General features: G+C 49.3%; 1 protein-coding gene across 3 annotated transcripts in view; it reads right to left on the minus strand.

Annotated features, from left to right (window-relative positions):
* The window catches only part of TIAM2 (TIAM Rac1 associated GEF 2), a 225,279-nt gene that overhangs the window by 20,541 nt on the left and 177,274 nt on the right, over positions 1–27,464 (minus strand). For all 3 annotated transcript variants that reach the window (XM_032338642.1, XM_032338645.1, XM_032338644.1), the window contains one exon: positions 19,356–19,459. In XM_032338642.1, the coding sequence (XP_032194533.1) occupies positions 19,356–19,459 (104 nt within the window). The remainder of the gene's footprint in view (positions 1–19,355; positions 19,460–27,464) is intronic.

Raw genomic sequence — 27,464 nt, forward strand, 5'->3', positions numbered from 1 at the left:
CTGTGACAGCACAGGACCGGCTCCTGGCTAGCTCTCTGCAGGGTGCCCGCCCCTCCAGGATACCTCCTGGGCCTCTGCCCCTGCGGTTGTGGCTTCCTGGCCCCCGAAGGCTGCCTCTGCTCAGAGAACACCTGCAGCTCCCACACAACCACAGACGACCTCCACGTCTTTCAGGCACCACGTCCCCCGCAACCCCCCTGCGGGATGCTGCTTATAAAGCAACAGACAGATGTTTATAAGTCAGGGCTGGGGGCCCGTCGGAAGCCCAGCAGCGTGTGCCTCTGCAGGAGAAGGAACGCCCCCACCTCAGACGCACATTGCAGCTTCCTGGCTTCCAGTCTGTGGGCTCAGTGCTAAGAATCGTGGGCTCACTGCGGGCTTCATTTTTTATAGGCGAGTGCGAAACAAGTGTTTTCCTTATGGCTTCCATTTAAAACTTAAATGAAGAAACAGTTGTCCCTAAAACTATAGCGTAAGGGTACAGCAGTGATACTGACCAAAACACATTTTTGTCAGGTTTTGAGCTTACACCAAGGCTGATCCCAGCTTGGAAATGGTTTGATCTTATTCACAGCTGAGGAACTCCCTGAAGACCTGGGCATGAAGGTGCTTAAGTGCTTTCGCCACACACACACACACACACACACACACACACACACACGTAACCGTGCGAGGTGACGGATGTGTTTGTTAACTTGACCGCGGTAATGATGGCTCAGTGTCTGTGCCCAGCAAATCATCAGGTTACACTTTAAAGATAGTTTTATCAACCATACCTTGAAAAAACTGGGAGAGAAAAGGTATCCGAAAGTTACTTTTGGTTTCGGTGTTTTCAACGTGTGGCTAAGGAGGCCTGCTGCTCCCTTAAACCGGGGCTGAGACGTGTCTCCACTCCAGGCGCCCCAACTCCCAGCTCCAGCATCTCGCCCTGGGTCTCTCGGGGGGAACGCAGGGGCAGAGCCCGAATGCCCCTGCCGACCTCGACTCAGTGCAACACTCTTGCACAGAAAGGTGTCATGCCCCCTTCGCCTGGTTTCATATTAATAAAATCTCATCCCCTGGGCGTAACAACTTCGACATGTACTCTCTCTGATTTGGATACGTGGCTCCTGGAGGCTTTTGACCTTACGCTAGGATTTGGACCTTAAAAGAAAAAAATCATGGTGGGATGAGTACATCACATTGTCTAGAAGTATCCTGAGATGCCGCAGTCACTCCATGGAATATCGGGGCCCTCGGGAGCCCGCGGCTCAGCAGCCAAGTGTGGCCTGGGCTTTCCCACCTGTCAGCAGCCCAGTGGTCACGGAGGGAGAGACGGCAGGCGCCGCGGACTCCTCCGTCAGAGGCGGCTGTTTGTAACACTTGGGCCCTGAATACTCCCAGCCTAAGAAAAGGGGCTGAAAAGTGCTGCATAACTTGGAATCCTATTTCACAGGGAAAAGATAAATGACAGCATTTCCAGCAGGCACTTCTTTCAGTCCCTGGTTCAGAAGAAACGTGTTAACTTGGAGGGAAGATCCTTAACGGACTTAGCTGACATGTAGACCTCACAGGAAAGATACCCTCGTCCTGCTCGGGACAACAAGGGGCCCGTTTGGGAGCTCCCTAGCTGCCACCGCATCCTCCTGCCTCCACCACGCAGACCAGCTGAGACTGAGCCATCGCTGGGGACTGAAGCCCTGTCTGGATCATGGTCACAGAGTTTCATTACACCAGCATACGAAGCAGAAGAGCTAGGTTTCTACTACTTCTATTACCCCTAAAAAGAATGTTAGAAAAAAATAAAAAACAAGCTTTAGACTCTGGGAAAATGACTAGTTATGCTCCAGGATAGTCCAGCCCTGGGGAGGTGCAGTCTACGCTCTGTGTGTGCTCTTATCATCTGGAAGCTGCGAGAAGCCTGCAGGACCCAGCGCTCTGAGTGCAACTACTGTGTCAGCTGTCACATCCTAGCAAATTGTCAGGAAAGTTCCTCTTAGTTTAAAAAAAAATTAAAAAAAGGAATATCTAAAAATTGTACAAAGGACTTTTCAATTTACTCTGCACTATATTAAAGTCACCGACTAACTTACAGAAAGATCTAATATTATCCCCAAATGGCCCCAGCAGCAGGAATCCAGAAGGAGCACAAAGAGCCAAATGATTTCCTGGGAAGGCAAGCAAGCGGAGATGGGCTTCATCCCACAGGGAGCAAGGTGGCCCCCCAACCCTGCACCAGGTCAGACGTCAGCGACTGCAGGACCCGTAGCCGAGGCCATGCCTGACCCCCACCCCCAGGGGTTCTCGGGAGGGGAGGAGGCGACAGTGCTCAGCACCTTGGCAGGCTGGGGTGGGGGTTAAAAAGCATTCAAGGTGATCAGTGAAATTCATATTTGGGCGGAAGAGGGAGGGCCCTGGTCTTAGTAAAACAATCCCTAGATGGAAAACTCTAGAGAAACAGGTTTTTAAATTTATCCAAATGGTACAAAAAGGAAGAGCAAACACTCATGCTCTGTTTTTCAGACCAAAGAGTTCTATTTCCAAAAGCAGAAGAGGAACAGAAACCGTAAAAGTGAACATGAGCTGATGTCACAGGAGAGCCCTTATTTTATACTGAAACATAAAGAATAGCCCAATAAATCAGGGCACAGAAATGCACTGAGGTGTCAGAACAGTTCCCAGCGACGGGACAGACACGTGGCTGCTGACCCGAGAAGGCCACGACTTCCCGGGAAGGGCAGAAAAGAGGTGTGCGTTTTGTGTCTCTCTAGCACACACGAACATACACGCACAGATTTTCTAAAAATGGAATGATATATATCACATATGCAGTGTTAACCAAGATATTTTTATCCTTTGGCTCATTTGAATTTTCTCTTTTACAGTGGTTTAATTTTTAAGTATTTTTAATAAATGCACTCCTTTCCTGTCACTTAAAAAAAATGATTCGAGGTTGAAAAGGCTCAAAGTGTTCTGTTTCTATGGACACAGCGATGAACAGACTGACACAGTTCCTCCGCTCATGGTGTTTGGCTAGGAAGCCACACTCTGCGCAAGTAATTCAAGATGATCGGTGCCCGAAGTGTGGGGTCCTGTGGACACAGAACCGAGACCCACCGTGGTCTGAGCTGCGAACACTGACACCAGGCACTTGGGATAAATGAGTTCTCTACACGAAGCCAGGTCTGGGGCTGGAGGGAGCACGGGGTGTGCCTGGACCTGGGGGCCAGAGCAGCTGTGGCCAGAGGTCAGGCAGAGCAGGGAGGGGGTGGGAGACAGAAGCAGGGGCCTGGGCTACAGGGGAGAGCAGGGGTGGGTGGCAGAGATGGACAACCCTCATGTGGCCACCTGTCAGGTCCACACCTGACCGAGGATGACAAGGTGAGCATCATGGTGGCATGAAAGACAGGGGCGTGTGCATCCCGAGTGGGACAGCCCATCACCTGAGCCCTCTCTTATTACCCTGGTATCCGAGCAAAGCTCATGCCAAGGGCCTCAGAGCACGTGCTGGGCCAAGATTTCTGAAACACTTTTTCCAAGACAGGGGACTCATGCACACAGGCTGTGGAGGTACCCCCCAGCTGCTGACCACGGCGGTTCCCCACTGTGTGGCCTTGACTGATTCCCCCCACCCACCCCCGACTCCATGTGCCCACCTGGAAAGCAGGGATCAGGTCTGAGAGGGTCCTTGCGATGAGTCCATGAGGTCAAACGTAAAACTACTTAGCACAGGACAAGGGACTGATAAAAGTCAACATTTGTACAAGGAGTTCAGCTTGCCAAGTTCTGCCATTTTTTTGAAATATAGAAGAAGAAATTTCCTCCGAATTCCCCCGAAGGGTGGGCCAGAAAAATCACACTTCACGATTTCGGCATTCTCTCCCGGAGCCCCTCCTCTACGCCAGGCTCCGCGCTGGGTGCTGAGGATGAAGCACTGAGCCCCGCGTGGAGACCCTGCCCTCCTGGGAGAGTGTGGGGGAGGGCATGGCTGGGGGCTGCAGCCTCCACAGCGGCTGAAAGAGAAGCCAAGTTTGTGCAAACTCTCGAGGGAGGGAAGCTAGCAGCGCATTCAGGTGGCACCTGTGTGTCCCAACAGTAAAAACTCCCTGAGGCCAGGGAGGCGCCCGCTGGAGGCTCTGGGGCTCCCAGGGCCAGAGTCGGTCCCCCCCACCCCCTCATCCCTCTACCCGGCTCCAGAAGGGAGCAGCTGATCCAGGGCCTGCTGCCTGCCTTTATTTAACCCGAGTTGGGTCAGAACTCAGAAACGAGTAAGACGAGCGGTCTCTGCCAAGGCCGTCTCAAGGGCTCGAGCAGTATTTCTGCACCACCGGGCACTTCCTTCGAAGCAAAGACTGTGTGTTTCAGGACCACACTTACACAGTTTACATAAAACGGCTCATCCCATCTAACACAGCCCACGCCAGGTCCTGTGTCTTTGATTTCCCTTTTTCACCCAGAAAGCAAGCCGTGGGTTCCCTCCAATGTCCCGTTAAACCTGCACGTCAAGAGAGATGCATGTGGCACAGAGTCTCCCCTTGACCTCTGAAGGCACAAATACGCGGCCCACGGAGTAACAGAGACTTTAATGACCCCCCTGGAAAACAGAGAGTAGAGGCAAGGGTGCATCCTCAGAGCAAGGGTCAGCCAACGAAGGCCTTGGGGGCCAGTGGAACCCTCCACCTGCTGCCGTAGGTCAAGTTCCATGAGCACTTGGCCACCACACGCACTCAGCTGCCCGGCATCCCTGGCTGCTTCTGCCCCGGAAGGCAGAGCTGAAGCCTTGCCAAGAGCCTAAAACATTAACTGTCCGCTCAGAGGAAAAGTGTGCCAACTCCTGGTAACAGAAAGATGACCCCAAATCAATAAAGAGTCTTCTTCTGAAATTAGTCTTAATTTAAAAACCCAACCTATAAACATTATTCTGAGAATTTCTAGTGAAGCGGAAATTTAAAAGAGGACTTTAACGTTATTTTTCTAGAGACCTCAAATGGCATCTTAAGTCACATGAGACATAAACCCTTTTATGTCCTAGGCTTTCAACTGCATCCAAAACAAAACAAAACACCTGCCTGCTCAGCTGGCAGACGCAGGGCTCCGAGACAGGACCCCAAGTCTCGGACTGGGTTGGGCTTTATTTTGTGTTGCTTTTTGATGGCTGAGAGGATTCTGTTTGTCCTGCGATTTAGACCCGAATTTAAATCCTTTCTAAGCTTACTTTCTATCACTTAACATTCATACCAAATGTGTTTATCTGGCGAAATACGTCTCTAAATCAGTATCTTTCAAATGAATTATTTTTGTAAAATATAAGCTTAACTCTGACTTTTCCACCAACACTACTCTCAGGCCTTCTTCCATCCAGAGGTGCTGATTTCTGGGCTAAGGTCCACTTCCCTTCTTCCTTCGGTAGTCTCTCACCACCGACTTCCATTCTCGCAACCAAATAAATGAAACCTGTGTGTTTACGTAACCCTTCCTCCGGCGGTTCATGTCTTCGCTGAACATTCTAGTTGCTTTCGGTGTTTACTGCCAGTTTTCCCAAACACAGCATTTCTATTCAAGAGTTAGGTCTTGGGTGCCTGGGTGGCTCAGTGGGTTAAGCCTCTGCCTTCAGTTCAGGTCATGAACTCAAGGTCCTGGGATCGAGTCCCGCATCAGACTCTCTGCTCAGCAGGGAGCCTGCTTCCCTTCCTCTCTCTCTGCCTGCCTCTCTGCCTACTTGTGATCTCTGTCAACTAAACAAATAAAATCTTTAAGAAAAAAAAAAAAGAGGTCTGACTTTATTCCTGGCAACTGACAATAGATTACTGAAGTAGTTCTTGCAGGAAAGGTCTTTAAGTGTTACCTGTTCTGAAGATTTATTAGCCTTTTTTTTCCTATCTTTGTCACTGTATTTGAGGGAAAACGATGCATCCGTATAAACGCCAGCTGCAATCATATTCCGGACCAGCGAGAGCTTTGATCAATCTGACAGCCACCAATTTTCGGGGCAAGTCAGGTGTGCATGAAAAATAAAAGAGGACCAGGCAGCTGGATCCCGGAAGGGGGCAGTCGCACACACTTGGCTTTAATGGTTCAGGCTGTGTCCACCTTTGCCCAGGACAGCACTGCCCCGCGACCCAAGCCCAGCCTCCCTCACAGCTGAGTCCTCTCCCCTTTCCTGCGGTTCCCGAAGAAGCATATTATCTTTCTAGTTGTCCTCTACATGGGCTCCTGATTGCCTTACCTAGAACAAAAAAAAAGCCTGGTAGCCCCCGGTTCCTAGCTGCAGACCAAGCACTCAGCTCTGAGAGCACTTCTAAGATGCTCAGAAAACTGTAAGACAGTTGCACCCATTCCAGTTCCTTGATGGTCATCCTTGAGCATCTCAGCCTCCAGACTGCCTAGACTCGCACCCCCTGATAGGCTTGGTCTGTCTTTCCATCCTGGTCTCACAGAAGCCTTGGGTCTGCCTGTCTCACAGAGTCTTCCCCGTGAGGGTGTTCACGGCCACACGGACTAACCGGGCCTACAGTGGTCCCCCTCACCACCCTGGCTTGGTGCCCCTGGTAGTTTCCAAAGCTGTTTCTCACACATGGCTCTTCTCTGATTTTACCTCCTTGAAACTATCATGGAGACACAGCCCTATTCTTTTTGATAAGGATATGGGGATTCAGAGGATGAGGAGACTTTTCTAAGGCCAACCAGGCAGCGAGAGGCTCCAGCACTCGGTCCCATGTCTTTCCACTCCCCCACTCCGCTCCAGCAACAGCAAATTAAGAGACACACATCTATTTGCTTTTCCCCCGTATTATCGGAAGGGATGAAATCCTTCTTGGGGATCTTCTCCCTTCTCTATCCCACTCTCCAAATATCAACTGCAAATACACTGTTTGGCATAGCCTGGGCCACAGGGACCCTCAGAGGCCACACACGGCCACCGTGAGGGAGGCACAGAACAGTCAGCAACCTTGCAGCGGCCCTCCAACAGTCTCCGGAAGAAACCGAGCCATCATTTCTCTTTCTGGGACAGAAGAACCAGAGTATACGCTCTGACGTGGAGAGTGAAGGGGGCTCTTTCCCTGCCCGAATTTGAAGCCAATTATGCATCCTTTAAAAACTTTCCTGAGCCCTTAAACTTCACCATCTACGATCGCTTGCTGCACAGCAAACCAAGGTGGCTGACCGCCCTGCCTGACCCCAGAGGAGCTGTAGGAGGACAGGAGCTGGCTCGCCTCACCCCCTCTGGTGGCTCATACCTTTGCGACCCTTTAGTAACTACTTTTTATTTTTTATTTGAGAAAGAGCAAGAGAGGAGAGAGAGAGTGTGTGTGAGCATTAGTAGCGGGGGAGAGGCAGAGGGAGAGAGAGAAGCAGAAGTAGACTCTTCACTCCTTGGTAGCCCAACACAGGTCTCAATCCCAGGACCCCGAGATCACGGCCTGCACCAAAGGCAGACACGTAATGGACTAAGCCATCCAGAAGCCCGTAACTACACAGACTTCTACCAATTGCTGTTCCAATAGGTTGCATGGGTCAAAGATGGCTCTCGGTCACTTAGGAAAAATGGTGCTAGGGTAGGGAGAGAAGGGTAGGCCCTCTAAACTGTCTGAAACCTACCACATCCCCTTTGGACTTAAAAACCCTTAGACTGTCGCTTCTCATGTTTGGCTGAAAATAGTACCTGGAATCTGGTATCTAAAAACTGTAGCATTGGGAAGAAAAAAAATCACAAAAACATGAAATGTAAATTACTTGTTAATATCCTGACCACCTTTCTTAGGCTTGGATACTGCCAAGTGCTATTGGAGTGAGCACGGATACAGCCTGCGGACCCCTCTACTTCTAGTTGTAGTTAATTTTTTTTTTTTTTTTGGCTAGATTTAAGCAGTGTTATTTTCTTTCTTTCTTTTTTTTTTTTTTTAAAGATTTTATTTATTTATTTGACAGAGAGAAATCACAAGTAGATGGAGAGGCAGGTAGAGAGTGAGAGAGAGAGGGAAGCAGGCTCCCCGCTGAGCAGAGAGCCCGATGCGGGACTCGATCCCAGGACCCTGAGATCATGACCTGAGCCAAAGGCAGCGGCTTAACCCACTGAGCCACCCAGGCGCCCAAGCAGTGTTATTTTCTTAAAGATTTATTTGAGAGAGAGAGAGGGAGAGAGAGAATCCCAAGCAGACTTTGCACTGAGAGCGGAGCCTGACAGAGGGCTCGATCTCATGACCCTGAGATCATGACCTGAGCTGAGACCAAGAGTCAGACGCTTAACTGACTGAGCCACCCGGGCGCCCCATTTAAGCAGTGTTACAGTCAAGTCTGTTCCATTACTCTGGATGGTATCTTGTTGGCAGGACCTCAAATCAATCACCTCATACAGAACAATATCTGCCTCATACACATTACCTGAGACTTCACCCCCAATCTCTAAAAATCTAACACAGACTCAATAATAGAAATGAGGGCATAAAATTTAAACTAGGACAACAATTATTTTTGATAAACTGGCAATTGATCAACCTTCTAGAAAATGCAAGTCAATAAATCCAAAGTAATCAAAGCCATGTTTCCCCGGGAGCACAGAGCACAGTGGAAGGCTATGGTAACACATGCAGACAGGCAGGAGCTCAAGCAAAACCAAAAGACATCAGAGACCACCATGACCATGACAGAATGCCAATTTAAAAAAATTTTTTAAAGCCTCAGACACAGAAAACTGATTTTAAATCTCACCTGAGATGACTAGTTTGATAACAGTCTCTCCATCGCAGAAACTCATCTGTAAAACCACTGTATTCAAGACCTTGCTAGGCAGACATCCTGCCCCACCTTGGTGTCTAAAACAACAAGCTGACACTGCCCAGGCCAGTCTTCTCAGCTCATCATCCTTTATGTCATGGCTGAAGAACCATGAAGGTACTAGATTCTAGAACATTGCAAAGCCGACTTGAAGCCAACTCAGAGCCAACTCAAAGCCAACTTGAAGCCCCTTGGCAGGACTCCTCGAGTGTCCCAACACTTGTGGAACCCCCCAGCCAGGGCAATGCCAAGCCAGAAACTTCTAAGCAATTGCACATCTAAGAGCTTCCTCATCTGACAGCTCTTTTCTGAAAACACAAGAGAACTTAGGTGGCGGCAAAGACCCAGAGTGTGTGAAGGAAGGGGGTCACAGAGGACGAGGGATGCTTGGAGGCTGAACAAACAGAAGAAGGGATAGGGAGGCGTGACAACAAACAGAAGAATGGAAAGGAGAAAAGACAGAACTGGGGGCGTCGAAAACCATGCCCTCAGTTTTCCCATATTAGTGACAAAAATATTTTGTGTTGCCTGGTCCTTCGTGCTATTATCAAGAACAGCAGGAGACTGAGTTATGAAACTAATAACCCAACCTCTCCCCGGGGGAGTCAGAGGCTAGTACTGGAAGGGGGTGAAGTGTTCCCCGCGGGGTCCCCAAACCCCTACTCCCTTAGCGCCTGCCACCCCCCACCACAGTGGCACAGGCTCCAGGCAGGCACTACAGAGGAAATTGCAAAATGACTCAGAACAACTTCTCAGAACTTTTTCAGCAAGTGAAAGCAGCTGCCGTGTGGGGCTGGGACATTATTAAAAGGTGAGAATCTGCTGTGAGTAATGAGAGGTGTGAAGAGAATGTACAGAGGCTCGGATACATCTGTGCTCGTGCAGGACAAGCAAGGTCTTCCCGGGGCTACAATCTCTGGCATACAGAACTTTCAACGGAGGCATCGACACGACTGTCTCAGGCCTCCTACCAACGGCTAACATCAGGGAATGCCTTTATGGGGGAGGTCCCGTTGACTGAAGGAACAGAGATGACCCTACACCAACCCCCACTGTTGGTATATATTGAAGGTAAGACAGATAAGGACTCAGGGCACCCAAAGACTGGCAGCCAAAATGAGATCATAACTGTGGCTGTTATTCCTTCAAAAGACAAGGAGAGGAAAGAGCAGCAGAGCCTTCACTGGCTTGCTGACGTGTCGGGGCCAGGGGTGAAGTCCTCTCCACGGCTCCAGGGAGACCACGGGATTGTCTGCTGCCTACTCATCCCCTGAACTGGGCATACAACCACCCTCTGGTCCCACAGACAGTTGCTGATTTTACCGAAGGGAGTTCTATGAAATGTTGGCTTGGGGTCAAGATTGAAATGTATGCCCCCACCTCCCACAGAAATCACCTTTTTTCACTAATTACAGAAAATAAAACTTTGAAAATGCTAGAACACCAGTGCATAACGCTGTCATTGGTGTCAACTATGCAGGAATTTCTAACCACCACCACCAATATTCTCCTTGGTCTCAACCTAATGGTTTATGCCATCTAGTGTGGGGTTCTTATTACGTAATGTTCCTCAATGTCTCTTCACACATTAAAATAAGACCTTAGTCCTGACAAGCCCACCACACAAATCAGACCTGAAGATAAAGACAAAGTTCAAAATGTCACTTGGCTAAAGAAACATAGGGCTAGGGTCGCCTGGGGGGGCTCAGCTAGTTAATCATCTGACTCTTGATCTCTGCTCAGGTCTTGATTTCAGGATCTCAAGGTCCAAAAAAAAAGGGGGGAAAAGAAAGGAAACATAATGCTTTTCATTCTGTAAGTACCTGATAATGAAGTCTGTAATGTTAATAATATTAAGTCAAGACAGAAGCTAGACTACTGTACTCAATGTTGGAATCAAGAACACACAGCCCTCGAGTTCCTGAGGAGGAAACCTGTGAGGGAATGTCCTGAGCAGAACTAGAACTGCAGTGACTTCTCACGTACAGGAGCCATTTCCTGAGGACGCCTCACTTTCATCAGTCGCTCAAAAGTCCACTCGACTTTTGCTCAAGCAGGTAAGAGAGGACACGGCTGGCGCGGACACGGGAATAGCGCACCTAACCACCCCACCACCTTCACTTCCCACGGCTTTCAGCCTCCATAAATCCTACAGGTTTTAGCGTCATTAACCATGTGAAGGACAACCACCAGGGCTGATTCTAAATGGTTTCTTCTAGAATTTATTTCCCTTTTAAGCAGATCCCTGTACTCACAAGAAAAGGTCCCATCAGGCAAAAGACGGCTTCAGGTCGGGTGTTGGGGCAGAGAGAGAGGCCGGCCGAGGAGCAGCACAGACAGAGCCAGGACGGGCCCCCACGACCAGCAGAACCACCCCTCCATGTGCAGATGCACACATCTGAGGACTTCTCCAAGGACAAAGGATTTCGGTGTCAGACGTGGGGACCAACCCCACGTGTTCTTCCCCAGCGACCACCCACGCCCAGCAGGCTTCCCCCGAGAACATGCACAAGTGGGGTTTACTGAAGGTGGGGTCTGGCCCACGCCTCCCCGCTCAGACTCCCTGCTTTCTTCTCCATCAAAAAGGAAGAGGATTCTGAAATTACTCCGTCTCCAATCCAGGAAGCCTAGAAAGAAAATAAACCTGGGGACACAGAGGCCGAACACCACGGAGGAGGAAGACGACGGAAGGGGGCAGCCTCGCCCCCGCGACCACATCCAAGAGCGCACGGCCTGCTCAGCAACCAACGCAGACCGCAGGCAACCTGCCTCCACCCCCGCCACCCCCCAGCCTTTGCCCGACACGAGGCAACCGGGGAGGTGTCCCGAGGAGCCCAGCTGGGGTCCCTCTCTGCCACCCACGGCCGGAGAGGCAGTGGCTGGCAGGCTGCTCTTCAAACGTGGGCCTCTGCCTGGCCTCGGAGAGGACGAACGTACTCTCTTCCAGTCTCTTCTCGGAGACGCTGGGAGCAAAGTCATGGCCCCCGCTGCTTCGAAGGAGAGGACGGGCCAGGAGAGGCCCACACCCGAAACCAATGTGGGAAGAGAGTCCCCATGTCCAGAGAGCGTCTCTGCACCTCGGGCAAAGCCTTCGTGGGGCCGGGCTCCGGGGAGGCTCACGCACTTTCCTGGGAGTCACGATCCCCACAGCCTGAGAAGGGGGTCGAATCACCCCTCGGCACGGCCGGTGGATTCCAGAGCCCCATCCAGCGACAAGCCCACCTGCCCTCTCGCTGATTCACGCCGTGGTGCCAACATGGCCTCCTGACGCCTTCCGGCTTCTTCCTTCCTCCCTGAGGGACTCCCAGGACGACTCTCCGTGACAACTCAGTCTTGTTCCCAGGAAACCAGGGTGAAGGGCGAAGTCCTGAGGAGAATGAGGCAGCAGCAGGGGCCAGAGGGAGGCAGGACGGAAAGGGCTGTTGGGGCTGGGGGAGGCCAAACAGGAGGAAGTTAGAGGCCAGCAGGGAAACCAAGACGGGAAGGGGAAGCCAGGGCCCGAGGGGCTCCTGAAGGTGTCCAGCCTCCCTGAGCTGGTACTGTTGTGCCCAGTACACGGCCGGCCCCAGGCCAGCACCCCGGGGACAAACACCCAACAGCCCGGCTTCCAGACCAGTCTCGTTGGGCTCCACTCGCTCTGCTGCCTCAACACACGTACTCTCGGCCCATACAGGGCACACGAGCACGGCTCCCTGTGGCCCCCACACCCTGGCCAGTCTCACCCGACAAGCAGCCCCAGCCTCTGAGCTTCTAGAGCCTCCCTGGCAAAGGCACAGACGGCTGAGCGCTCATCGGGCACCGCCATATTGTCGGCAATTGCTGTGTCTCTGGGCTCTGGAGAGCTCACAGCTCTGCCCGTGGCAGCAACCCCCTTCCCATTTTCTAGTATGCTTGTGCCCAGGGTCACACCGGCCCAGCACAAGCCCCTTTAGGACCCAGCCCCGTGGCCATGTTGGTAGGGTGGCATCTGGGAAAGGGAAGAGAAGTCAACCCCAGCAACATTTCTCCGCACTGCCGCACTGTCAGCTCCACTGTCTGTCCCCCTTCCCTTGGACAGACTCTCCCTGACCAAACTGCTTGCCATGTAGCTCCTGGCTCAGAGGGTTCCCCTGTTCTCGATGCCAACCCCTTCCAGCCGGCCCTGCCCACACCCTGCATGGAGATTTGCTTTTCCTCCTCTTCCTGCCTCTCTCTCTCTCTCTCTCTCTCTCTCTCTCTCCCTCCCCGCTCTCTCCTCTCTCCCCTCTTTCTCTCTCTCGCATTTGACACCGTGGGTACCATCTCCAACCCTGCAGAAGAGCCCAACAAAGAGGATAGGGCTCTGCGTGCTTCACGAAGCCGCGATGTCCCTTCCTGCCACACACACCAAACAGTCGGCATCTTCCTGACACATCAGCCCTAAAGATCAGGACAGACCACGAGCTGGGCACTAACCCCTAGAGCTAGGAAACTAGTAATTAAAAAAGAAAAAAAAATTCCAATCAGCTCCAAAGAGATCAAATGGACTTTTGGACTCCCACAGAAACTAAGCACAGTTGCTTCCAACAACTCCACAAACTTGCCGCCAAGTCCCTGCCACATGGGCGTGTTAGAAACGCAGAACACCTGAGAGCTGGGCAGAAAACTCAGCTCAGCTGGATCTGTGTTAGCCTGAGCCCATGGCCCTGAAGAGACGCTGCTCTTGCAAAAGGCACGAGTCTGTAAGACCTCCCAAGGGGCCATGTCTCAGGCTTCACCAAGCTTCTCAATATTCACATCCCGCTCCTGCTGAAGAGAAGGGCAGACCCGACAGACACTATTCCGTGAATCACTGGAAGCAGCTCTAAAGAAAAGGGTGTCCGTCCACGGCACTCTGCACAAGACAGACTAGCTCCGAGGGTGGGCGGGTTGGGTCTTCGTGCCCGTGACCCACAGCTAAGAGGACCCAACTGCCAGGGCTTCCGTTCCCAATTCTTTTTCGTGTCCTGGGATAGCTCAGCAGGATCTGACCGCCGGATTCTCCCTTCAGGAAGACCGGGCAGGCATCGAAGGCGGGTAAGCCACGTGTTAGAGATGCAGAAGGAGAAAGAACCCGGAGCACTGTCCGTGCGGGAGACACATCAGGAAGAAATGTCGTCTCTGCCTAACAAGCTCTCAGGGGTGTGTGTATAACCGTGCACAATCCTCTGAGCAACACAGGGCTGCTGGCACTGTTATGTTCCCTCACAAGTGAGGATAGACACTGAGGCTATCTGGGCGCCTTGCCCCGGGGCATGCCGTGGTAAAGCCCGGTGGGCCAGGACACAGGCTCAGGTTCCCAACCGTGAGGCTGAGACCTCTTCCCGTTATACAGCTGCCCACCTGGATTCATGCACTGCGAAGGAGTATAGTCTCACCCCTGGAGAAGGTCAGATGCCATGACATTCCCTGCTAAGAGGATTCTATGTCTCTGCTCATTCACATGTCAGGGATCCTGTCGATGACATGCATTTACCACAGGTATATTTAGCTCTTTAAAACAGATCATGATCATATTAATCGACAGAATAGCAGCCATGTAGAAAGACCACGATTTATAAAGAAATTCTATTTTAATTTCACTTTCTAGCCAGAGTAACTTACGACCAAACAGATCTTGAAACAATGCAGGAGATTCAAAGATAAGGTAGAAAGATGTACAACATGAGCATGCTGGAAAACAGATTATATGTCCAAGAATCTCTTCCTTTCGCTTCTTAGATAATGCAAGCTCTTAAAAGGAATTCATGTAAAAAACACAAAATGTGAAGATAAGTGGGCGAACAGGCATTAAACATTAAATTCAAGTTATATTCATGCTGTGTTCTAAAATCTAACCATTGGTGCATGTCCCTTTTTTCCACCTTGCACAAATGAAAGGGCAAAATAGATCTTAAGCGTTATTAAATTGCAAAGAGCACAACACACAGTCGTCATGCTGTGTATCTCCAGATTCCCATGCTCTCTGTTCTAGCAACACAACGCCCACAAACTATAAAAATAATCACTGCCAAAGCTACACTAGGTGATTACATAAAATTCTTCTAAAAAAGCTGAAAAAACATTTAATCAGGAATAACTAAAGTAAAAACTCTGCTTACCTCAGAGAAAACGGTTTCACTTTGGGGGATTTTCTTTTACAGCATGAAGTCTGATACTAGCATGTGCTATGCTCCAATGAAATGGCACAAAGCAGAAAATTATTTACTGCCTTCAAATTAACCCCTCTTTTCAAGCGGATTTTAGAGTAAATATCTGAAGTTTCTGGGCTTTCCGGTATATTTCAAAAGGACCAAACTATTGCAGAGAACCACTGAAAAACCCTTGCAAGGTAGGAAGGAGAAAGGAAAAGTAGACAGTGCTACAGAGAAACTAGAATCCAAAAGAAATTCTCGCATCCTTAGCTGCAGAGAGTGTTTAAAGATTACAGTCAGGATTCCCTCCTGGAAAGAAGGCATATCTTCCCGTCTACATAACAACCTATAGACATTTCAGAGCAAAATCAACTTTCAAGACAGAGAAAAAGGAAACCATGCAAGCATGCCTACGTTTGGATCAGAATCGGCACCCCTGGGATCAAAGCCCCCGCTTACTTACATGCTGTACATAGAAAGGAAAAGTTCAAAGGAACCTGCTCCCTCTGGGAGAAAGGATTACATCTACGGCCGGCTGTTGGGAAACGAGTAGGATGCACGCTCTCTCGCTCTCATCCCCAGGCAACAAAAAAAATCCCAAACTGGTGTTCCAAGTCACATTCGCGAGGATGTCCTAGCGCCACCAAGCTCTTCCTCCGAGGCAGCGCCGGTGGGTGGGGGAAACGCACCCCCTTCCTCTGGATTTCCACCCCATGCCGAGCCTGCTGGCTCTGGGGAGACACCAGGTCAGGGCACGCACAGGGACGACAAAGCCACAGAGTGCCCCAGCTTCAGAGCCAGCTCGGAGACCAGAAAGTGGAGCACAAACCGAATTTCTGCAGAGCCTGCTCAGCCCACCTCAAGTTCCCAGAACAACCCAGAAACTCCTTCAGCCCCCTCACCCAAAGAGAAACTGTTTATTCCTTTCAAAATCTGAACTGTTACAATAGTGCCAGCTAATTGCTAACAACACTGGGGGGGAGGAAAGAGCCCGCACACAGGAGAGGTTGACAGGGGCATACAAAGAGCTGTGACAGTAATAGGCACCCTTGAGGAGCAAGAAGGCAATCAATTATGAGCCATTTGCAGAAATTGCGGGGCTGTCAAAAGCCCCACTTACAGCTGTGCTTCATCAAGCCAGGCTGCATTTGATTTTCAAGGGAAATTATTCCTTATTTCAAAGTCTAGAATATTATTAGTAAAATATCCCAAACAACTCAGGTTCAACCGGGGTCTAATCTGAAAAGAAGTTAATGACCCCTGAGAAGGCCAGATGTGCCAGAGTGGAAAGCTCGGGAGACAGAGGCGGGTCTTCTCTCCGGAGCAGAGACCACCTCCCATGGGCACCATGGGGCAGCGCCCAGGCTGAGCTCGAAAGATCCATGCCCAGCACCGGGACACGCGTTGTCCAACTCCCAAACCACCACCAGAAAACAGAAAAGGATTGCTTTTAGGAACACCCCGATGTTTCCAGGAGGCTGAAAATAATAATACAAAACAAAACTTTTTGTTGTTGTTTTTTTTTGTTTGTTTGTTTTTAAGAGCCAAAGAGTGAACAAGCATGAATTAGGGGAGGGGCAGGGAGGGGGGAGAGAGAGAGACTCTCTCAAGCAGGTTCCACGCCCAGTGCAGAGCCCAGTGTGGGGCCCGATCTCACAACCCTGAGATCACGACCTGAGCCGAAATCAAGAGTCAGATGCTTAACCGACTGAGCCACCCAGGTGCCCCTGTCTTTTAATTCTCAAATTCAAAACTTTGTTTTCACTAACATACATACCAATTATTACTTCTGATGGTCAAAAGTAATTACTTCTGATTCTTCTTTTCCAAGGAACAAAGAATGTGTGAACTAAGTAACTCCAGGCATTACACTGGGATTGTTGAGAAATGCCCTTGAAGTCTGTTATTATGACCTATTACGACCTTCAGGTTTGGAAAAGGATGATGACCACTCTGGACTTAAGAGGGATTGACAGCAATGCTCACCATGATGATATTCTCTTTCAGTATTTTTGTCTTCTGTGTTCTTTGGTATTTATCTTTTTTAAAAAGTTTATTTATTTGAGAGAGAGAGTGAGCACACATGAGCGGGCAGTGGGGGAGAAGGAGAAAGACTCACAAGCAGACCCCACACCCAGCACAAAGCCCGATGTGGGGCTCGATCATCTCACAGCCCTGAGATCACGGCCTGAGTCAAAATCAAGAGTCACTACTTACCTGACTGCAACCACCCAAGGGCCCCTCTTTGGTATTTGCTTTTTCCTCTAAGTGTTTTAGCAATGAAAAGTAAGCTCAGTCAGCTCCAATTTCAAGTCCAACCGCAACCTTTCCTCCTTTCTTCAATTTCTGATGCTCCAACGTTCATTTGGTAAATGCTCTGTGTCATTATGACAGACATTGTTAAATGACAGAGTTGAGAATAGCCTCAACGCGGTAACTTCTTGCCTATTTATTTTATTGAATGTTAAAATAAAACCTGGAAAAAGAATTTCCTTTCCTCCTTAAGAACTTTAACAGATTACAACGGAGAGGAGCTCATCACCCCTAGTGGCTTTAAGTGATCTCCCCTGAGCACCCGCACCGTGCCAGAGCCCCTCGGACACGCTGACCTTAATCAGACAGCCGAGCTTCTAAAGTGGGTCAGAAACAGTTGCCTTTTTTCCAAAAATTTAAGACAAAGCAATCAAAACACATCCAGATGATGCTCTAGGATGCATTTCTTAAAAAAATAATAATCACTATCAGCTATGATGTCGGGGTCCCAAAAACAACTAATCCCCCAGAGATCGAACAGAGGCACAAGGCTAAAACTGTGGACAATCTCAGTTCCGTAAAAGATGCTGCATCCTGGGGCACAGCCAGACCAAGTGTTTCATCTGAGGAATCAGAAAGATGAGAGGAGGGACTGTGGAGGAGGTGGATCAGGAATGGGGGAGAAACACGGGGAGGGGTGAGGAAGAGGAGGTAAGAGCTCCGGGGCCACCACAACCTGCTCCGCCGTGGGCAGGCTCCAACCCGATCCCCTTCTCCCCGGGACCATCACCCAGGGCTGTGCCCCACGGCTGCTCCCCAAAGCGACTGGCCCCTGGTGGTAGCCTCTAACCCAGCAGACTGTAAGCTTTTTTTTTTTTTTTTTTTTTAAAAGATTTTATTTATTTGACAGAGAGACCCCAAGCAGGGGGAGCTGCAGAGGCAGAGGCAGATGCAGACTCCCCACTGAGCAGGGGACCCCTACCCCCCGCCCCCGTTCAAGGCTCAACTCCAGGACCTTGGGATCGTGACTTGAGCCAAAGGTAGATGCTCAACCGAATGAGCCACCCAGGCGCCCCTGTAAGCTGCCTTAAAATACTTGTCAGAGCTTATACATCTCCATTCTTGTATCTAAGACAAAAGCAAGGAATTGAACACAGTTATAATGTCAAAATCAATTAAAACTGGACTGTGTATTAAAACAGGTCAGGTAGGGAAGACCATTTTTGAAAGGATGTTCGATGGACAATTAAAAATGCAGGCAAGGTACGGACTACCACAAGAGCTGGCGAGGACATGGAGGAATCAGGACCCTCACCCACCACTGATGGGAGTGGACGATGGTGCAAGCCCTGTGGGACACAGGGAAAAAGCCACACATAGAACGACCATGTGACCCAGCCGGTCCACTCCCAGATGCGTATCCAACAGAACTGAAAACAAAGATGCACGCAGATATTTGCATGCCCGTCTCCACTGCAGCAGTACTCACAACAGGCCAATGTGGAAACAAGCCAAGTGCCCGTCAGCAGACGAACGGGTAAGCAAGACACAGCACACACAACGGGACAATATCCAGCCTTCCAAAGAAGGGAAGTCCTGACACACGCTTCAACGTGATGAACTCTGAAAACCTTACACCATGAGAAATAAACCAGAACAAAAGGACAAATATCAGCAGGACCACCCATGAGGGATGTGAAACAGGCGAGCCTGGGCGGTGGGTGAGGGGCTGTGAATGGACAGATACCATCTAACGGGTACAGACTTTCTGCTTGGCATGATGAGCAAGTTCTGACATGGGTCAGTGGCGATGGACGCACGGTATTGTGAATGTCCTTGACACCACTGCGATGTGCCTTTAAAAATAGTAAGAATACCAAATTTTATGTTTTAGATATTTTTACAACAAAGTGACATTCCAAAAATAATTTATCTGTGACCAAAAAAAAAAAAAAAAAAAAAAAAAAAAGAAAGCAACAGAGTCATTGACCATAACTTTCAGAATCCCTGAGCATAGACTGTCCTCGTCAAACTGTCCTAACACACTTCGCTTCAAATAAATAAGGCAACTATTTCCATTAAGGGGGAAAAAATGTCTGTTTCAGCGGACAGACCCAGGGGCTGGATAACCCCATCTCTTTTCCCCACTTCGGGTGAAGCGGGGGGTTTCATGCTTGTCAGCCCGGTCCTTCTTTTGGATTTGGGACAGCATCTTACCCCGAATGTTTGCCCTGTTTTCTCCCCGTGGGGGACCTGGGCCAGCGCGCCATCGGTCTGACTCCTTTTCAGGCCAGTGGTGACATCAGGGACGTTGCTGAAATCTGCATGAAAAGTAACAAGAACACACATAAAAGTGAGTTTGGCCCTTTGCCGAGAATCACGATGACTGGTTTAAGCGTTCGGATAAAGAGAGAGAGGAAAAGACAGCATAGAACGGCGCGGAGGCGGTGCGCAGGAGCAGTCCTTGCAGCCACAAGAACGGTCTCCTCCAACAGACCCCGGCTCCCGCTAACAAAGAAGCCACGTCTCCTGCCGCTCTCAAAGGCAACCGGGGACCAGTCAAGACTGTGACTTCAATGCCTTGTGACTGTGCCTGTTGCTGTGCAAACTGTACTTCGCTAAACTCTGATAGTCAAGGATTTATTTGGACCAAGACTCAAATGGCAGTGACCATTGTCGGTACTTCCCTATTTTAGGTAAGAATCAAGGAAATCTTGGACACCCAGGGATGCAACAGCATGGGTTCTTAATACAACCCACAACTTGGTCATTTGAAAGCTTAACTTTTCATTTTCTGACATCAACCATAATTTTATCCTAAACTAAAAGTCCCATGAGGAATAGCAAACCTTTAACTTCCAGAGTAAAGGTTAAGAAGTAAGATCAAAGGCAAGTAGAGCTTCTGTCCACTTCCCCCCTACCCCCACCACCTACAACCATACACACCTGCCAAGCCCAGTTCTTTCCAGTGGCTCTCAAATTAACAAATTCAAGAAAGATGGAAAGACTAGTCTGTATCGTAATATAATGTAGGTTTATATTCTAACTCTTTATTTATATTCTAACTCTTTATCAACAAGCTGAAACCAGATGGTTTCTGATCCCCTTAGCTACAAGAAGTCATCATTGATCTTGAACCTGTCCAAGTTGATCTAGGCTGACCCAGCAGAGATAGAGGTTAATCAAACATGCTGGGGGCCAGGACACCCATTAGAAGCTATGGAAGCCCCGGGAAGTTGGTGAAACCCACGTTTAGGAATGCTGGTCCATGATCATTGCTGATATAACCAACCACAACACAGACACTTGATTCTAAGATAAGAGAAGACTTAACTAAAATATATAAATGATCTACAGAATTCTGGAGCTCTAATTTCTTCTTCCTTTTGCCTCTTCCAAAACCCTCTCACCCTACCCAGAAAAGGACCAGAGAGCCCAAGTCACACTTGTGGTTGGAGTAAGTTAGCTTGGATAAGGCAGTGCTGATCACAGATGCATGAGACATCCCTGGGAAAACTTCAGATAGCAGTGATAAGAGGGGATACTTGGGTTCACCTTTCCTAGGCCCCAAACACTACACCACAGGGGCAGTCCCGGTCACAACCAGGCCGACCGCATGGGAAGCAAGATAAGTTCCTGAGCCAAAATCAATCTACCACTGTGCCTCCGTCACAACCACCTCCTTAGCCTGCTGCATGGACCTGTGCTTAAGGGAGACCGACCAACAGGATCCACAAAAGAAAACACCCCATGTTCCTACTGTACTCGGCACAAACTTTTTTCATCAATTTGACATTCACTTTTTGAGCAAAAAAAAAAAAAGCTGTTTTCTAGGCATAGCGCTAGGGATACAAAAATGAGTGAGACACGGTTACTGCTCTCAAGGTGAGGTTCTAGTCTTGGAGGAGAAGTATCCGATATGATATAAGAAAAGTCCACGAAGTAGGGACCGTCAGGAAGGAAGCTACTTCTGCAAAGGACCTTAAAAGACTTAATAGCAAAGGAAGCATTTGAGCAAAGTCTTTAAATCTTGGAGGTATCCATTTGTCCTTAAGGCTAACAATGACCGGTGGGCCATGGGGAGAGAGGATTCCAGGAGCAGGAGGCAGGAGCCAGGCCACTCAGTGAAGGCAAATCTCAGGAAGAGCCCAGCACCTTCTGGAAATGTCTTGAGCATGGCTGTGGCAGTGAAGGGAGGGAAGGTGCCCTGTGTCAGAGGAATCTATTAATAAAGGGCATGACCTTGGGAGAAAAACAAGTCAGAAAGTCACAGCCACCCTGCAGCTATGAGGTGAAAAGACCCAAATGAACTCAGCGTAAAAGAGCAAAGAAATGAAGTGAATGCAGTAATGGGGGCAGGTGAACCCTCCGGGCTCCTCTTCGCTGTCCGTTTCATAGAAGAAGACACGGAAAGGAGACGTCAAGGCAGAGGACCTGGTTTTATACGTTGGTGACGGGGCAGATGATTAATGGGAAGAGCTGGAGTGGAACTCACGAGCTCAGCAGTTCTAGCTTTGGCGGTTCTGAGCCCGGGACATGTGTGCGTCCAATGGGAGAGGCTCGGCATCAGGCCGTCCACGAAAGTCCACATGGGAAGGCGGAACTGCAGGGAAGCAGCCCCAGGAAGAACGCGCAGAATGAGACCACAGAGAGAACCGGGAAACGCCGACGACAGCGTATACGGAGAAAAAGAGACCCTCAGAAGACATACCTGTCTTCACCCAGCCATGCAGCAGCGGAAGGAAATCACGGAGGAGCAAGGTCATGGGCACTTTACAGTGTGGCTGCCCCTCCCCAGATAACAGAATCAGCTTTGCATCACTGCCGCTGTTACCCTGTCAATAAAGAGCATCCGTATTCCCAGAGAGCTGTATCGAGTACAGGAATTCGAACACAACCAACGCGTTTATTCATGATGAGGATTTCCACAGCACCTACCGCACGTCAGCTGCGCCCCGAGTCCTGGGCATACAAAGACAACGGAGACCTGAAGTCCCCTGAGGCTCTTGGAGAAGGCGCACGGGCATGAGGAGCTCTGCAGCCGGGAGCAGCCAGATGGATGGTGGTGAAAATAACACGGCTGATGTCAAAAGTGGGAGCCAAGTGAGTTCTGAGTCATCTATTCAACATATTCACAAAACTTGAGAAGCGAAACACTGAAAACTCCCTCAAAGTTTTTAACTCTTACAAAGGCAGAATATTTACATGGGGTAACAGAACTCTGGCTCTCCTTTCTGGGTCAAAGCCCCCACCCACCCCAGGAAACAAGGCTTTGCTCTGCAGCGTTGAGGCCCCTATCACCTTTGCTACCCCCCGAACTTCAGAGAGACTTTGGGTGCAGCTTAGATCCTCCCGGAGACACGAGCTCAGACAGGACGGCTCTCGGAAACAGCTCCCACGTGGTTGGCCCCAGGGATCCGAGAGGCATAAGTGGTTCTGGACAGTTCCTGAGTTCTGCCAAGAAAGGAAATCTCAGAGCTGTTCCACCACCCAATTTCACAGAGGCGGAACGGTATCTGGGCACAGACAGAGTCTCCACAGTGAAGGACCCCTTGTCCACCCACTAGCAATGCACCAACGCTGTCCTAGACACGACAAAGCACCAGGAAAGCCAAGCTTGAGGGGCCCCAGCTTATGACCCCAGCTCCGGGAGCCTCAAATTTCACCAGGACCTGTAGCCCCATAAAAAGGAGTGGGCCCGTAGGATTCTAGAGGAGGAAAGAGAATAAAGTAGGCCCTGGGAGAAGAGCAGATGGGCTCTTCAAAAAAAAAGAAGAAAAAGAAAAAGAAAAGAAAAAAGAATGTGTAGGCCAGTGAGATTCAAATGCTGACTTACAAAGCTGTTTTAAACAGGGACCGCACAGACGTCCTGTCTCCGGGGCCGAAGCCCACATCGAGCCCCGCTTACACTCTGCCCACGTCCTGAGCACCGGCGGCTGACGGGAGTCTCTCTGTCCTTCCGCTGCCAATGAAAAAGCTGGCCTCTCACCTTGGGATGGCCTCCCAGAGCGGTCCTTTGCACCAGGACATGAGCCGGGGCACTTTCCCGACTCGGAGAGCCCTAAGAACGCTCTTCCCACCCAGCCGGTGTGCGGCGCCCTCTGGTAAGGAAACTGACTCGCTCCAGAAGCCTTAGGCCAATGTGATTGTAAAAGATGAAAAACAGAAGTCCGGGCCAAGGTATCGATTTGCATTGGGTAAATACACCCCCGTGTGTCTCTCATCGCACTCATGGTGGAAATTAACTCGGGGTGAGGTGCAGCCTCTGAGACACGGCCCTCGGCCAGCCCGATCCTCTACTCGGCAGGTGGCCTGACAGAGCTGCACGGTGCACAGCCACAGCCACAGCCACCGCCTCGGCTCCCACACGCAGCCCCCGTCAGACAGCTGCCGAGCGTGGCACACCCACGAGGGACCAGGTACTAGGCCAGGGGCTGCACCTGAGACCAGGCTCGGCCATCTCTCTCCTTCAGAAACAAACCTATTTCAAGAGTGACAGCACACGAGGCAGGCGCTCCTGGAAGGTGATGCCCCCGGCCCTCCCGCAGCCCTGCGGCTCCCCTGCAGATGACCAGGGACACGGGAGGCTCCAGGTAGGAGACGCCTCGTACCTCGGTGTCCTCCTGTCCTAGGCATCAGTACAGACAGATAGCGCTGTCAGCCAAGCCGCCGGCAATCCCAAATCCTTTACGACAAAAGAGCTAAACCTGTGTTCAAGTGACATCCTGGGGTTCCACTTAAAAACAGAAACATCAGGAAACACTAACGTTCAGGTTGCCTCGCCCACGCGGCCGGTCGTGTGAATTCAAGTTTACGCTGACGGCGCTCCTGAATCCAACTTAGCACAGCTAATACACAGGCGCTCAGCCTCTGCCATCTATTCGTCCCCGTCCCGCGAAGCCGGGCTACGCGGGTGCTAATGTGGATATGCCCATGGAGGGAACCCTCTGGGAATGGCAGGCGACTGGGAAGTCTGGGAAGGGCTTGGGTGCACGTTGGTAACCCTGCTGGTCTCCTGCCAGCCGCTCGTCCTCAGGAGCTCTGGATCTGGTAGCAGGTAGCCACAATATAGCCACAAGGAACACAGAGCTCACAGAGCGGGGCCTTCGCCTAAGCCTGATCTGGCTGACCACATCCTGGTCCTCCTCCTCACTCAACCAGGTTCCAAGGACGAGGCAAGAAGTTCTTCCCAGTCCCTGGCCAGTCACCCAGCTGGCCTCCGGCAGGGCCCGAGACACCAGGCAGCTGCTGCCTGTGAGGAGGGTGGGCAAGGCGCTCTGCCCGTACAGAGGGGAGGCCTCCCGAGAGATCCAGAACCCCCTCGGGCCAAGTCTCGGAAGGCCGCCTGCATTCTCAGAAACAGCAACTATCTGAGGAATGGAGTTAAAGTCTCATGATGGTATCAAACCCCGAGGCCCAGAAGAAGAAACTAGAATGTTTTCACCTATGAGCTAGCGACCAGAAGACCTTTTTGGGAAATGGACGGTGACAGTCATGGCATCGAGGAAAACTGCAGTCTGTGGGTTGGACTCATGCGAAGTACATTAAAGGAGAGACAGTGAGAATGGAAATTACTTTCATTTGAGTTTACTTAAGTAATCTCTACACCCAACGTGGGGCTCGAACCCACGGCCCCAAGATCAAGAGTCGCACGCTGTTCCGACAGAGCCAGCCAGCCCCAGGAGAATTATTTTTAAGCTATGCTTTTCATGCCTTAAAGCATACACTATAGTACAGGCTTTCAATATCACCACATCCAAAGCCCCCCTTTTCAACACTATTCTGAAACAAAATTCATACACAGTTTCACAAGAAGCAATATAATGCCCTACTAGTAACACAAGGAGAAAAATGAAAGTAATTTGCAACGTTTAAAAATGTGGGTTTCAATATGCAAATGCCCGGCTGCATCTACTGTAGAAGCCATTCAATATGTGCACTGCAAAGAATCACACTCGGTGTCTCTGTCATCACAGACCCGGGCCAGGGGTTTTGGTGTGGATTCAAATGCATTTGGGCTGCTGCCATCAGTGATTCTAAATGGCCAAAATCTTCTGACAAAGCTCTGAGCAAAATAAAGAACAAACTTCCCTTGGTTTATTGGCCTGTTGCTTTCCTAGAAAATTCAAAGTAGCCTGTAGTTATGGGGGAAAAAAAAAATTTGTGTGTTCATTTGCAAAATGAAACCAGCTCTTGGCTCAGATAATTATGCACGTTTTTCACCTAAGTGAAAGTCCAGTGGAACAACTCTGCACTGTGAGAAATGAACTTGGACATGCCGGACATCCAGCAACCATGTTCCCGAACACGAAGTGCTGGATTTCTCCAATTTATTATGAAAACCAAAACAAACACATGAACTTCCAAAACATCACTGGAGGGTAGCACCCCTCCCTCCCCATGCAGAACCACCCCTGCCTCTCTCTGTAGCTAGTCTACAACTCCACCTCCGGGAAGGTTAGTGACATCAGAGGCAAAATGCACCACAAACCCAGAGCCAAGAGCAGGTGCACTGTGAACATTAGCTCCCTCGCTTCCTGAAGAAAAATGAAATATGCTAATAAAGAGGGCAGTTAAAAAGATAGTGTTCAGATAAATAATGTAGGCTATTTAATTGGGACTCTCATCTTACGCTCAAAACAATGTTTTAGTTGATTAATCATTAACCCATAGGCTCCCCTCTGAGGTGCAAACTATAGAACGATGATTTTCTATGAGGACGACTGAAGAAAAAAATTTAAAAAATAATTTCAAAGAATTTACAAGTAAATAATGGTTTCATTAGATTTTTAACTGCCTACTCCCCTGTGGCATTAGAGTTGTACATCTTTGACTTTTAATAATTTTTACCTACTTATATTGAGAGAATATGGTTTGTGGGATTTATATTCTTCATCTGCTCGATTTATTCAATTTCTGTTTAATTTCTCAGAATTTCTATTCTGTAATTCCATAAATGAACAGCCTGTAGAGAATCTATAAATTTTAGACCTAAAAAGAGTCTTAGAAATTATCCAATTGAATTCCTTCGACTCATGCATCTTTTGTTCTTTATAAAAGTGTGAATGCAATTTTAAGGGAAGATAAAGATTTCAGTAAATCAATGCTGCCAGTGGAAGAATACAGCATTCTGTGGATACTAAATCACATTAGTTTTTTGCAGTTCTCCAAGCTTCACCCACTGTTGTAAAATTCTGCATTAGTATCCACCACACACAGTTTATCATGCCAAGAGCATGCCGAACACTGAGTTATCTGCACCTAAAAGCTTAAAATCTCTCAACTTTTAAGGTTAAATGTGCAGACCTTGTACAGCATTATTTTTAATTAACTCAGATCCCCCTACATTTTGCTCATTCTTTTTGTTTAAAATGCAGTGATTTGATACCTTTCACTAATGACATTTCTATACTCTGTGATCTAGGCAAATATTATTCATCATTGGTCAGTGAAACAATGAAAATAAAGCTATTTAAATGAAACAGATGGATTATTCAATAAGAGAATACAGTAACTCTTGAGTTGACCGCATACAAAGACCGGTCAAGTCCTATTACACCATTAACAAAGACATCACCCACTGATACCACATACTTCTGATAAAAACCTATCAACTTTTCTGAAGATATCCAGGACTCTTCATTTCATTATTGTTACTGTTCTTGAGTCAAGAAAAAGCAAGGCATCTGTCTGAATGTCACCGTTAAGCTTGCTGAGAAGTATATTCTATCACAGCAGAAATACTGTGCCAGGAAAATGTAAATTTCACAAATCTTCCAAATCCGTTTCACTGGAGGTCACATTCCAATTGGTGATGTTCCTGACAATGCAAGCTTTCTGGTGAAAAACAGAAAGAAGCAAAGACTGGTAGTAAAGGTTTCTTACCAGCAGGCTGCCATGATTTGAGTCAATTATCTTGTGATAACTATCCTCAGCGTCTGAAAGAATCTTCAGAGGAAGAAGAAGATGGCGGGTATTCTCAGGGGAGGAATGGGCTGCAGGCCACCACTGGGCTGATTACAACATAAAAGAGAAGAGGCCTTCTGAGAAGCAGGGAGAAGGGAATTGGATGTGCCCACATTCTCGTCTTCCAGACAGGCTATGGTTGTGGCAGAGGTGTGCACTTAGCCCAAAGAAAGAAGGCAAAGAGCCTCCCTTACCAGATCCCTGATGAAACAAGTCAATGGTTGAAGGGATCTCCAGCCAAGGTTTCGGATGAAGTAGAAACTGGTAAGTACCAGAGCTGGGAAGAACCCCAGGTAACACACACTTCACCAACATGTGGGGGCACAGAAGAAACAACACTGTATTTCAGACACTTAAGAA

This window comes from Mustela erminea, chromosome 4 (assembly GCF_009829155.1).
Source record: "Mustela erminea isolate mMusErm1 chromosome 4, mMusErm1.Pri, whole genome shotgun sequence".
NCBI lineage: Eukaryota > Metazoa > Chordata > Mammalia > Carnivora > Mustelidae > Mustela > Mustela erminea.